Here is a 13494-nt window from a genome sequence, read left to right on the forward strand (position 1 = left end):
TATAGGTATACTGTTAAATATGCATTTTATATTTCACTTCCTTTAGTAATGTTTAAGATAAAACAAATTTTGGTTCACTTTGCTGCATTAAATGTGCATTCTGCAGTTGACCTCCTTAGAAATGTTTTATTTTGAAATATTTGCGATATTTACGATAATATTTTAGTCTTGTGTTAATTATGTTGCTTTGAATGTATACTTTACCCCCCACCCAAAAAATGAGCCTTTTCCCCATACTAGCCCAGTTGTAAATGACATTGTGTAAACAGTTTTATTTGTTTTTTAATGTAAATACTTTGTGTTTCCCCTGGTTCTACTGTTCATTAAGTTCAAGTGAAATATTTCAGCGTTATACATGGATAAAGAGATTGGGATATTGTCAAGAGTTGGGAGAGCAAGGCCATCTAGCAAGGCCATCTAGCCAGATTCCTCAGTTGTAAGACCATCTAACATCAAATCGCTCTGTCATCCAGATCACTGTGTGTCACAACCGACATTTAGGGATATCGCATCAAGCACCAAACATCTCAAGAACATCAAGGCGTGGGCTGTGAATTTGGACCTCCATTGTTGCCATGGCTATGAGAATTCTAGGATGCTGGGAGTAACGCAGAAACGATGTCACAACCGAGCGGAATGCTTGGAACTGGCACACAGAGGCTTACTGTGAAGGGGTCAAAGATCAGGGAATACACAGGCATGGGGTGGTGATGCGGTGGCCTCTTCCAAGAGCCTCGCCAGTGCAGCCTCCGTAATGGAGAGGCATGTGGCTGTGGTTGCTTGGTAACCGCATGGAGCCACGACCAGTGTTGGCCGCCATTTCCCAAATCATCCTTTGCTGGGGTCAGATGAGCAAGAGGGGAGCAGGGCCTGGAATCTGCTCTGTAGTATGGGCCCCGTTGCCTCCTCTAATGCCCATCTCTTCTTCCTCGTGATACTGCTGGTGTCCTTGACGAGGGTGGACTTAGCCATAGAGCCTTGCCCAAGCCCATGCCGTTGCACCTTGGAGATCCTCAACTGTAGCCGGATCAGCAGCCCTCCGGGACTCCACCGCGTGCCTCTCCCCAAGCCCTTTGGCCATGCTCACGTTTTTTTCTTCTTGTAAGTATTCGAGAACCCGAGAGATGATCACCCTGCTCCCAGAACTCTGGGAGGCCAAAATGCTTTTTTATTTTATGAGAGCCAGTGTGGTGTAGTGGTTAAGAGCGGTAGTCTTGCAATCTGGGGAACCGGGTTCGCGTCTCCGCTCCTCCACCTGCAGCTGCTGGGTGACCTTGGGCTAGTCACACTTCTCTGAAGTCTCTCAGCCCCACTCACCTCACAGAGTGTTTGTTGTGGGGGAGGAAGGGAAAGGAGAATGTTAGCCGCTTTGAGACTCCTTCGGGTAGTGATAAAGCGGGATATCAAATCCAAACTCTTCTTATTTAAAGGTCCCAGGCCCTAAAGAAGCCAGACTATCCTCCACCAGGGCCAGGGCTTTTTCAGTGATGGCTCCAACCTGGTGGAATACTCTGTCCCACGAGACTAGGGCTTTGCAGGACTTGATCTCCTTCCGCAGGGCCTGTAAAACAGAGCTATTCCGACTGGCCTTCAATCTGAATTAGCCTGATCCTCTATTCCCTTTTCCCTTTCCTTTTCTATGAAGAAACCTTTCTGGGATCCCACATTTAAACTCTTCCCTGGTCTCCTTGCTGGCCCTAGTAGGACCAACTTGGCCAGTTAGCCCTGGTGATCATTTGATGTTTACTGATTGACCCCTGAATTTTAGAATTTTATCGACATTGATGCTGCATTTATGTTGTATTTTATGCTGTTTTTAAGTCGCATTTTAATCAATGTTTTATATTTGCTGTTAGCCGCCCTGAGCCCGGTTTTTAAACTGGGAAGGGTGGGGTATAAATAAGAATTTATTATTATTATTTAAGACTCGGGGGTGAGCGAGATGGGGGCAGGGGACTTCTGACTCCCAGGTAACTTGAGGGACGACTAGGTAGAGAGCTGGTTGTGTATCTGCCGAGACCTGTAGTATAGGTGTGACCTTTGGGAATCTCCATCCAGGTAAACAAAGGCAAACGACCAAAGGGGGAAGGCTGTCCAGGTTGGTTCACTGCAGGGCAGCTCAGAGATGAGCAGTAAAGTTGATTATTTATTCAAGGAAACGGAATACAAACCTATGGGCATGGCTGGCCCCATTAAAGCAGTTGTCAGAGCTGATAATCTGTGCCTACCACATCCCCCTATATAGCCTTCTCAGCTGTTTTCCCTGCAGTCTTTAACTCTTACTGGAGAGGGACTCCCTGTGCTCTTTGTTCTTCTACATGCAAGGCCCTCCATGCCCTCGGAGACAAGGGAGGAGAGGAGCTGAATCCAGAGGGACCAGCAGGCTCCTATGTAGCTGCTGCAGCCTCTGTCTCCTCAGCTGCCTGTCCTGCGTCTGCAGTGCCTTCTGCCTCTGGTTCCTCTCTCTCACTCAAGCCTGTTGCTTGTTCAGCATCCAACCATTTTGCTTTGCCCTTTTCATCCTCTGACTTGTCTTGAATGTCCCACCACCACTCCCCTGGCTCTGATCCTTCCTCCTCTGAGTCCTTCCCTAGGGGGCTCAAGGAAAAGAAGGTACATCAGCAAAGATGGGGTTTATCACACCATACCTTCCTCCTGCAGGGCTCATTCAATTGCACATGCTGCCTAAGCAGGTGTCTAGGCCTAGGCCCTAGGGCATCCCTGTTTGGACTCCACATGCCATGACAAGCAGTGTTCAAGACTGGGTTTCTCATGTTGGTTTTGGTAGGGCTGGCTTTCTACACAAAATGAGTGCATGCTCCAGGAACATCTAAGTATCTCCACCCTGCTTAAGGTGGTAGAAAACTAGAGCCTGTCCTCCTCTCTATAATTTGGGGAGTTCAGCACCACTGTGTTAATTGGCATGAAGAAGCACACCCAATACTTGCTTAGAATGGTTACTGTATTGTTTTTTCCTAGAAGGGCTCCTCTGCTTTTGAACTGGAGGGGAAATGTGAGAGTATAGTTCTCTGCCTCTCCTGCAGCTGCTAACGGTACAGATGTGCAGGGGGAAATGTATCATGCCTCTCTCTCTTGGTTATTTGCAGTAGATTGGCAGGGATTATTCCCAGTTGTTTTAATAATTGCAACCGCAAAATGACACCCGCCCATAGTTAGCCTGCTATTTCAAAAAAATACGGACACAAAAGTTGTTGAGCATTTGGCAAAGTTGAGTTGTTGAGCTATTCTTTATGAAGTTCGTCAAGACACGGGCTGCCATACGTCTGGATTTTCCTGGACCCTTTGGCGATTTCTACCTGGACACTGTTTATGAGGGCTGTATATGGACCATGTCCAGGAAATTCTGGACTTATGGCAACCCTAGGTAGCTAGTCATGGATTTGGATGTGGAAGGACTGTGAGCTTCAGGTCTGGGTACTCTAAAAACGCCCCCAACTAAAGCAGCTGCTGAGAGGCACCATGTGCTTTTGAGTCTAGCTGAATGTCCTTTGCACCGAACTCTGAAGTTTGCCTTTCCCTGCCATTCATGGAGGAGAAGGGTGACCCTAAGGAAAATATTCAGCAGGACTGGGGAACCTTAAGGTCCAGCGGGCAAACAGGGGCTCCTCCTGGGCCGCACCTCTCCCTGGGCCTGCTCTGCACCCCTTCTCCCCCTTGAGTACTTTTGCCTGCCTAGAGTGTGTACATGAACCACCATAATGCCTGGACGAAATTGGAGGGTTGTGTAGAAATCTCTGACTTGTGTTGGCTGGAATATAGCCTATAGTGAGAATTCATTCCTCTATTCAATTTGCCTCGGATCCAGGTCTGGCCCCCGGAAGGTCTTACTCAGGGGAATGTGGCCCTGGGTCTGAAAAACAAACCTCTGCTATGCACATTTTAACAGAAGAGTCTGGATCTATTGCACCAGCTCTTCCTAAGACCTTCTTTCCTAGAAGTCATCAACATAGAGGAGAAATTCTCCTGGGCAGGGGTGGAGTTCATCTCCTCTCGGTCATAAATGTGAGACTTCCAGGTTCAGGAAACAGTGTTCTGTGGAGGCTTGGAACACTGTACGTCTGGAAATTTGACTTTCAGGATGCCAGATAAACATGACACACAAGAGATGCAGAGTTCATTTTCCCACACCAGGAGTATCCGTTTAATTTTCGTTCCCCCATGTTTATTATTTTCCCCAGAGACTTCACTGATAATGCGATTTCTTCCATTGGGAAACAGGTGTGGAGGGCCTATCCTTGGGCTGAGTACTTGTGAGTATTATTTAGAGTCGTCAGTGAGTACCTATCCTAGCCTTGGTTTTGGCCAGTTTCAGTCATGGTGGTTTTTGGTTGTAAGTTATTGGCAGTTGACCGACGACTAAGGCCATATTCAAACCATACATTTAAAGAAGGCACTATGATTCCACTTTAAACAGTCATGGCTTCCCCCCAAACAATTCAAGGAGCTGTCATTTGCTAGAGGTGCTGAACAGGGCCAGTCCAAGGCATTTTGGCACCTGAGGCGAACCATAAAATGGCACCCTGCTCCCAGCCAGGGAAGAAGGGGTGAATGAAAATCTACATCAGGAACGGGAGTGGGGGAATAAAGATCTACTTTGGGATCTGCTGCCCCCGTGGATCCTGCTGCCTGAGGCAATCGCCTCACCTCGCCTCATGGGTGGGCCAGCCCTGGTGATGAGAATTGTTAGGAGATTCCTATTCCCCTCACCAAGCTGTTCTCCCTGTGGAGAGGGATTGATATACAGTGGTACTTCGGGTTAAGTACAGTGGTACCTCGGGTTAAGTACTTAATTCGTTCCAGAGGTCTGTTCTTAACCTGAAACTGTTCTTAACCTGCACCACTTTAACTAATGGGGCCTCTTGCTGCCGCCGCGCTGCTGCCACATGATTTCTGTTCTCATCCTGAAGCAAAGTTCTTAACCTGAAGCACTATTTCTGGGTTAGCGGAGTCTGTAACCTGAAGCGTATGTTATCTGAGGTACCACTGTACTGAATTCGTTCCAGAGGTCCGTTCTTAACCTGAAACTGTTCTTAACCTGAAGCACCACTTTAGCTAATGGGGCCTCCGCCGGAGCACGATTTCTGTTCTCATCCTGAAGCAAAGTTCTTAACCTGAAGCACTATTTATGGGTTAGTGGAGTCTGTAACCTGAAGCGTATGTAACCTGAGGTACTATTGTACTACCCTGGGAATTACAGTTCTGTGAGGGGAATAGGGATCTCCTAACAACCCTCAGCACCCTTAACAAACTATAGCTGCCAGAATACTTTGGGGGAAGCCATGATTGTGGGATCATGGTCCTTTAAATGTGTGGTGTGAATGTGGCGTGAGCTGGGCTAGATGAAGGCAAAAGAGCTTGCTCTAGCTAGATGAAGTTCAGTTATGCTGCAAATCAATTCGAAAGCTTAAGGTAATTGGGACAGGGTTCCTGCATGTTTGTGGAAGTTTTGTGAGTTAATAAATATACATTTGTCTAAACCATAGCTGTCAACATTTTCCTTTTTTTTAAGGGGAATTCCCTTATTCCGAATAGGATTCCTCTCAAGAAAAGGGAAAAGTTGACAGCTGTGGTCTAAATCCGAGGTAGCAGGAAGCTCCCAGCTAAGAACATTGCTTTCTTTCCCAGAGTTTTGTACTCAGAAATCCCCAAACATTTCAAATAGATTGATACAACTTTTGAAAGCTGGGGCAACACAGAGCATCTTAATCCAGGCGGTGTGAGTAAGGGGCTAGGAACGGGGAACAAATTCAGTTCGGTTGTCATTTAAAGGCAAAACTACCTAATTTGTACTTTCTGAAACAATAAGTAAGTGAACTAAAGCACATCTCAGCTTCCCGAATTCACGCTTTCCTGAATTTTGCAAACGTGCATATTAGGACTGAGGAAATCTAGCTCCAGTCCAACGATGGAGATCCACCTCTGTAAGCAGCTTCCAGGAAAGCGGATTTGCATCTCCATTATGAAAGTGATTTGGGCCATTTTTTTGACGTGCAGGAGGTGGGTGCGAGTCTCCACCTGGAGCCAGTTGCTGTGCATGGCAAGTTGCTCATGGCTGCAGCTGGGCCTGAGTTCTGCAAGTGCAGAAGGACTGTGCTTTGGTTCTGTTAAGGCAGAAAACATGCCTTGTCTCCACCTCTCCAGGGTCCTCAAGAGCAACAGCCTGAGCAGACTTCAGAATACCTCTCTGGATGGCTTGCTTTCCCTTACTCACCTGTAAGTTTCTGTATCTGGCTGCAGTAATTTATAGGCTTTATAGTTTCAGCATGCCACCTTTCTTATGGAAGTAATATAATGTTCTATCTCCATGTCGTTCAAAGCTTCATCAGTGGTGGCAGGTAACATTTTGACTTGGTAGGGCTGCGATTGTTAACCTTGCTGTTTTTCATCAAAGTAGGAATTTCAAACCAGACTGATTCCATACCTGTTATTTAGAAGCTAAGTCATACCGCATGACAGAAGTTTCTGAATTTGTGTATTTTTTACGCCAACGTGTGAATTTCCAAAAAGCTAATCAAACACACAAAAACTTTCAAAAGTTGAGGAACACTTTCTGCTGGCGTCAAATTTCAGCATCGAAATAAGAATTTCAAAAATTGAATATACAAATCTTTCCCACGTGTCTCTGGACAGGAAAACCATAGATTTGGAATTGACCTCAAGAATCATCTAGTGTTGGGTTGCCATATTTCAAAAAGTGAAAATCCAGACACAAAATTTGTTGAGCTGTTTTTTCTTTTCTTTTTTTGCCCAAAGTTGTTGCAAAATCTCAAGTAAGTTTTCCAGCTATTTTTAAGCAAATTTGCCAAAATCTAGACTTCTGACATGGGTTGTCATACGTCCAGATTTTCCTCCTGCACATTGTTTCCAAATGACATATTCAGGCTACGTCCAGGAAATTCCTGACGTATGGCAACCCTAATTTCTAGTCTAACTCCTGCAAGTGCAGAAATGCTGCCCAAAGCCAGCCGTGGGTGGGCCCAAAACACCAACTTTCTGGTTAACATCCATACACACAGACCCACTGATGTATTTCAAACAAGCCATAACTAACATTAACCACAATTTATATAGGTCTAGAGGGACGCAGGTGGTGCTGTGGGTTAAACCACAGAGCCTAGGACTTGCCGATCAGAAGGTTGGCAGTTTGAATCCCTGCGATGGGGTGAGCTCCCGTTGCTCGGTCCCTGCTCTTGCCAACCTAGCAGTTTGAAAGCACGTCAAAGTACAAGTAGATAAATAGGTACCGCTCTGGCGGGAAGGTAAACGGTCTTTCCGTGCACTGCTCTGGTTCACCAGAAGTGGCTTAGTCATGCTGGCCACATGACCCGGAAGCTGTATGCCGGCTCCCTTGGCCAATAAAGCGAGATGAGTGCCGCAACCCCAGAGTCGGTCATGACTGGACCTAATGGTCAGGGGTCCCTTTACCTTTATCTAGGTCTAGGCAAAATGGCAAGCTGCAGTTAATCAAAAACAGAAACAAAAGATTCCAAATTCTTAAAGGCTTTGCTGAAGGAGCAGAGGGGAGGGTATGAGTCTGAGATTCACCTAGGCTTACTCACAAATGGCAGCCAAACAGCAGGCTTGCAATGGAATTTAGTACGTTCCGTTTTTTAGCCATGCCTTGAGCCAATCAAAGCAGCTGAATCTGTTGAATTTTGAATTCTTGTGAAATTTAATTTGCGGTGCTAGAAATTTCAAAATCTGAAATGTCCTATCAGAGATCAGAAATACATCCAGTTTTCAGATTTGTGGAGAAAGATTAAAAAGAAGAGGACCCGAATGACAAAATCAGGTTGGCATGTGGAAAAGTAAATAGCCTACATTGCTTTGCCACATCTATCTCCCAACTGGTAAGAGATCTTTCTAGGCAAGCATCTTGACACATAGGTGGCCAGACACATATCTCCAGAAAGCTAATAAGCAGAACCCGAAGGTGACAGTCTTCTCCCAAGGTTTGTCCTTAACATCTGATATTTCAAGGTATACTGCCTCTGTGCATGAAGGTTCCATTTAGCTGTCCTGGCTAATACTGTTACAATGATGTCATAAACATGAGTCAAGCTACAAGGATGGATCCATGGAGGAACAACTGTATAAGTACGTTTTGCTCATAGCTGTCAAGTGTCCCTTATTTGGCGGGACAGTCCCTTATCCCAGCGCCATGTCCTGCTGCTGTCCCTTATTGATGAGGCTTCATTTGGCTGCTGGCTAGGCTTTCTGCCTTTGGCTCAGAGGGGCTCAGAAGTTGAACATACCTGTGCCCGGAAAATCCCTTATTTTGGCTGCTGATCCCTTATTTTCAAGGCTGCTGGTCCCTTATTTTCAAATCTGTAAGTTGACAGCTATGGTTTTGCTATATGCCACATTCTGTGCAGATTCCACTCTGGATAGTGCTAAAGGATTATTGATCTTTAGTAAAGCTGACTAAACTAGGCCAAAAGCATCCGGTCAAAAAAAAAAAACCCAAAAAACGTCAAAAGCAGAAACCATGGGATGGACATGTCTTTCTTATAGTCTCTAGTTTGATAAGCTCTGTGTGCTGTCTTAAACAGGGACTTGTCGTGCAATAAAATCCACTTCATTGAGAAAAACGCCTTTGAACCTGTCCCGTTTCTGCAATTTATGTAAGTTGTTGGGGGCGTAAAATGGTCTTTTCTGGGAGCGGGTGAGCAGTAGAAATGGAATGGCTTTCAGCCCCCCAAGTCCTGAATCTGCCAAGCCCCTGCCCTGGAAATAATTTCCCACCCCCAACTATTTCTAAAAGCAACCGGGTGCTGGGGGTCAAGTCTGCTGGGTGTGGGGAGAGTACATTATCTCTGGAAGCCTTGGCCCATGATCCCAGATGGGATGGGTTGATTAATTGCTGAGGGAGGAAAGCGACCTCTGCACATGCTCAGAGGTACCCCGAACAATGTGATTTATGTGAATCAGACTGGAATTCTGAAGCAGCGGGGCTAAGTCAGCCTTCAGTCCTAGAACGGATTCTCTGTCCGGTCCTGGTAACTTGGAAAACGCTAACAGGACTCTGAACAGCTTCCAGGCAGACTTAAGTAAAAGTACCCCTTAGAGATCTGTCCCAGAGTTCATCCAGAAGAGAAACTGGCAATGGAAATTGAAGGGGTCAGTACTGGGGGAAAGGGGGGGTCAGGCGAGGCCAATGGAACAGGGGAGGGAATAAGGAACTACCCTCATGTTCCGTCACAACAACTCAGAGTGAGAATTGATATCCACTACTGGACAAGGATAGTGGGACGCGGGTGGCGCTGTGGGTTAAACCACAGAGCCTAGGGCTTGCCGATCAGAAGGTTGGCGGTTCGAATCCCCGCGACGGGGTGAGCTCCCGTTGCTCTGTCCCTGCTCCTGCCAACCTAGCAGTTCGAAAGCACGTCAAAGTGCAAGTAGATAAATAGGTACCGCTCCGGCGGGAAGGTAAACAGCGTTTCCCTGCGCTGCTCTGGTTCACCAGAAGCAGCTTAGTCATGCTGGCCACATGACCTGGAAGCTGTATGCCGGCTCCCTCGGCCAATAAAGCGAAATGAGCTCCGCAACCCCAGAGTCGGCCATGACTGGACCTAATAGTCAGGGTCCCTTTACCTTTACCTTACTGGACAGTGATGGGCGGGGGCGGGGGGCGGGAAGAGCTTGCATTTGTACAAATGCAAAGTCCTGTACACCACGATTGCTTTTGTTTCCCTTCGCAGAAATCTCAGCGGCAACATTATTGGGCGGATCACACAAGGGGCATTTGAGGCCTGGCACGGAATGCAGTTTTTGCTCAAGATGTAAGTGAAATCAAAGCCTGCAAGTACTTGAGAGTAGCCAGCCTCTGGGGCAGGGGTAGGCAACCTAAGGCCCGTGGGCTGGATGCGGCCCAGTCGCCTTCTCAATCCGGCCCGCAGACGGTCCAGGAATCAGCATGTTTTTACATGAGTAGAATGTGTGCTTTTATTTAAAATGCATCTCTGGATTATTTGTGGGGCCTGCCTGGTGTTTTTACATGAGTAGAATGTGTGCTTTTATTTAAAATGCATCTCTGGGTTATTTGTGGGGCATGAAAATTTGTTCATTCCCCCCCCTCCAAAATATAGTCTGGACCCCCACATGGTTTGAGGGACGGTGGACCAGCCCGCGGCTGAAAAAGGTTGCTGACCCCTGCTCTAAAGCCTGAGCTACATTAGTGAGGAAACACTGTTTTGAATGAGTTATCAACATGCAACACCAGATGGCGCCAGAAGATAAAAGAAATTCTACGCAATTTTCTATACCGTCCCCCCACCCCCTTTTGTTATAACAATTTAATTTCTGGCTTATTTAAAGCATGTTTTTCCTGTGTGTGTAGATCCACCCTCGCACACAACCCAAAACGGTGTGTCAGCAATTAATGCCTTTAGGGTAATGCTGAAAGTACTTTGCTTGCCTTTCACTTTTCTTCAGCCCGCAACAATAGTTCCGAATTGCAGCCCTCGGCCCTGCAAGATGTAGCATGCAGTTGTGAGGAAGAAAGGGCCTCTGAGCATGTGCAGAGAACTGTTTTCTTGTCACAGGGTAACCAGAGCCCTTCAGGACATATATTCAGGGTCAACAAATAAAAAGTGTTTCTATCAGAAGCAAGAGCTTTGAAATTGCCTTAACCCCAGTGTTTTTCTCCTCATAAAAGTATAAATCACCGATACCAAGGTTGGTGCAGGGCTGGCCCTCCAAGTGTCCCTATTTTCCATTGACAGTCCCAGATTTACAGAAGCCTATTATTATGGAATAGGACACCCCTGTTTTCATCAGAGAAATGTTGGAGGGTATGTTAATTCAGGTGTAGTGAACCTCCAGGTATTGTTGGACTCCCGGATGACGCCTATGCTGGGTGGCTTCCAGGATATATAAAAACAGAATAAAACATTGTCTTCTAAAGGTTGTATAGTTGCTTATCTCCTTAGCTCGAGGGTTGCATAACTCCATACCCTCCAATATTTCTCTGATGAAAATAGGGATGACTTACCATACCTTCCAACACATCTCCAATGAAAATAGAGACATCCTAAACAAAACCATGCCATTCCGGGATCAAATCAGAAACTGGGATGGCTTCTGTAAATCTAGGGACACTTGGAAGGTCTGAAGTTTTTAATGCTTGACTTTTTGCTATGTTTTTATATGTGCTTGTAAGCCATGCAGAGTGACTGGGGAAACCCAGGCAGATGGGTGGGGTATAAATAATAAAACAACAACAACAACAACAATAATGGATGATGATGAATGGCTTCCATATTTCCACACAGAGTCGAGCCCCATAATCTCTCTTTAAAACTTTAGAATTTCACAGTATCTCTAATGACTGGTTATTGCTCTGTGCAGTTCATCTGTTTGAGGCAGCAAACTGCCTTAGTCCGGCCAGGTATTTTTAAGCGGCTGGTTTTGTTTGCCTTTTAAGCTGGTTACAACAACCAGTTCCCTTTCCCTGGTTTTTCTGCAGGGTTCTCAACCATAATCCGCTAACGGTCATTGAAGATACCCGTTTTTACAAACTGCCTTCGCTGAAGTTCCTGTAAGTACCTGAAATACATTTGCTTGCGTCTTCGCTTGGGATTTTCCTACTACAGATGCTACTATTTGGGTTTGCTTGGGTCGCGAGGAGTTTCATCCATCTTCCTCCTGTTATTTTTGTCACAGCGGGTGGTGCTGTGGGTTAAACCACAGAGCCTAGGACTTGCCAATCAGAAGGTCGGCGGTTCGAATCCCCGCGACAGGGTGAGCTCCCATTGATCGGTCCCTGCTTCTGCCAACCTAGCAGTTCGAAATCACTTCAAAGTACAAGTAGATAAATAGGTACCACTCTGGTGGGAAGGTAAACGGTGTTTCCGTGTGCTGCTCTGGTTGGCCAGAAGCGGCTTAGTCATGCTGGCCACATGACCCGGAAGCTGTACGCCAGCTCCCTCGGCCAATAAAGCGAGATGAGCACCACAACCCCAGAGTTGGCCATGACTGGACCTAATGGTCAGGGGTCCCTTTACCTTGAGCCAATGTGGTATAGTGGTTAGACTGGACTAGGGCAAGGTAGCCCAAAGTTCAAGTCTGGACTCAGCCATGAAGCACACTTAATGACTATTGGTTGGTTGGTTGCTATATTTTCTCAAATCCTCTGCCTCGCAAGACTGTTGGGAATACTAAATTGGTCAGAGGTTGGAGAGGGAGGCATGTACGCTTCCTTGAATAACTTTGAGGAAAGGCTGGATGGCAATGTAACAAATAAAGAGAAATGAAATTTAAAAATACATCTAAATTAACCGCTTGATAGTGCCTCTGAGTAACTCTCATAGTTAAAGGCTTTCCCCTGTAGCCCAGTTTTCCTGCCAGGCCTCAGCCACAAAATGTGTGAAGTAATATATAAAAAGGAGAGTGGTAGTCTCTGAGCATGCACAGATTGCAGCGTTTAATTTTGACTGAAAATTAGGGGGTTTTTTGTTCCTGGAACACATAAGTGAATGATAAGGGCCTTCTTGGTAGTGATATCTGCCCTGTGGAACGCTCTCCTGTTAGATGTCAAAGAGATAAATAATTATATGACTTTCCGTAGACGTCTGAAGGAAGCTTTTCATGTGTGGTGTTCTGTTGGGTTTTTGTATATTCTGTTGGAAGTCCAGAATGGCTGGGGCAACCCAGTCAGATGGGCAGGGAGAAGGAGGAAAAGAAGAGGAAGAAGAGGAAGAAGAAGAAGAAATAAGAAGTCAACTGCCTTTGATCATATGTTTAGGTTGCTTTTGTGAATCACTGAGGAACCTGGATCACCCCAATGTAATATAGGGAATGGAAAGAAATTTGGTTTGGTTCCCCTTTTAATGCACCAAAACACAGCTATGCGGTTCTCCGACTAAAAAAAAATATGTCTGCATGTTAAAGGAAAGTTTGCATAAAAATGATTATATTAGTGAAAACAACATAAAAGAATGCATTGCGTTAGGAAAAAAATGCTTTCAAAAATGTGTCCGTAAGGAGAAACACACACTAAAACGGTAACAAGTTTTGGTGAGTAAGGACCGTTGTTGTTTTTAATGCAAAATATGCAGAAATGTGCCAAACTGAAGATTTAGAAAAAGAGAAACAGAGAGAAAGACACAAACTGATAGATTTTTACATCCCTAATTGATGCCAGGAATGCAGATTCCCAGTCAAAAGCATGACTCCTAGGCATAGCTGTCAACGTTTCCCGTTTTTTAAGGGAAATTCCCTTATTCTGAATAGGATTCCTCGCAAGAAAAAGGAAAAGTTGACAGCTATGCTCCTAGGCCAGGCTGAGTTGAGGGCTCAAGCTTGCTTCAAAGCCACCAACTTTATCAGAAAGCTTTCATCTCCACACCCAGATGCATAGGGGCAGACTGTTCTTAGTCAGTGGCAAAAGAAATGAACTCTGCTTGTGCTTTGAGGCACTCTTGTCTTTAGTGATGTCCGATAGGTGGCAAGGACTGAGCCTCATGCTCTCTC

At 45.8% G+C, this 13494-nt stretch overlaps 1 protein-coding gene across 1 annotated transcript in view; it reads left to right on the forward strand.

Annotated features, from left to right (window-relative positions):
- The first annotated feature begins 139 nt into the window (after positions 1-139).
- Positions 140-13494, forward strand: part of LOC309327976 (leucine-rich repeat-containing protein 37A-like) — a 43085-nt gene continuing 29730 nt past the window's right edge. Inside the window, exons 1-6 of the mRNA XM_081837704.1 lie at positions 140-1101; positions 4200-4271; positions 6163-6234; positions 8574-8645; positions 9723-9803; positions 11489-11560. Coding sequence (XP_081693830.1) covers positions 890-1101; positions 4200-4271; positions 6163-6234; positions 8574-8645; positions 9723-9803; positions 11489-11560 — 581 coding nt within the window. The 5' untranslated portion in view covers positions 140-889. The remainder of the gene's footprint in view (positions 1102-4199; positions 4272-6162; positions 6235-8573; positions 8646-9722; positions 9804-11488; positions 11561-13494) is intronic.

The sequence above is a fragment of the Podarcis erhardii genome, assembly GCF_964252035.2.
Source record: "Podarcis erhardii genome assembly, chromosome: 13".
NCBI lineage: Eukaryota > Metazoa > Chordata > Lepidosauria > Squamata > Lacertidae > Podarcis > Podarcis erhardii.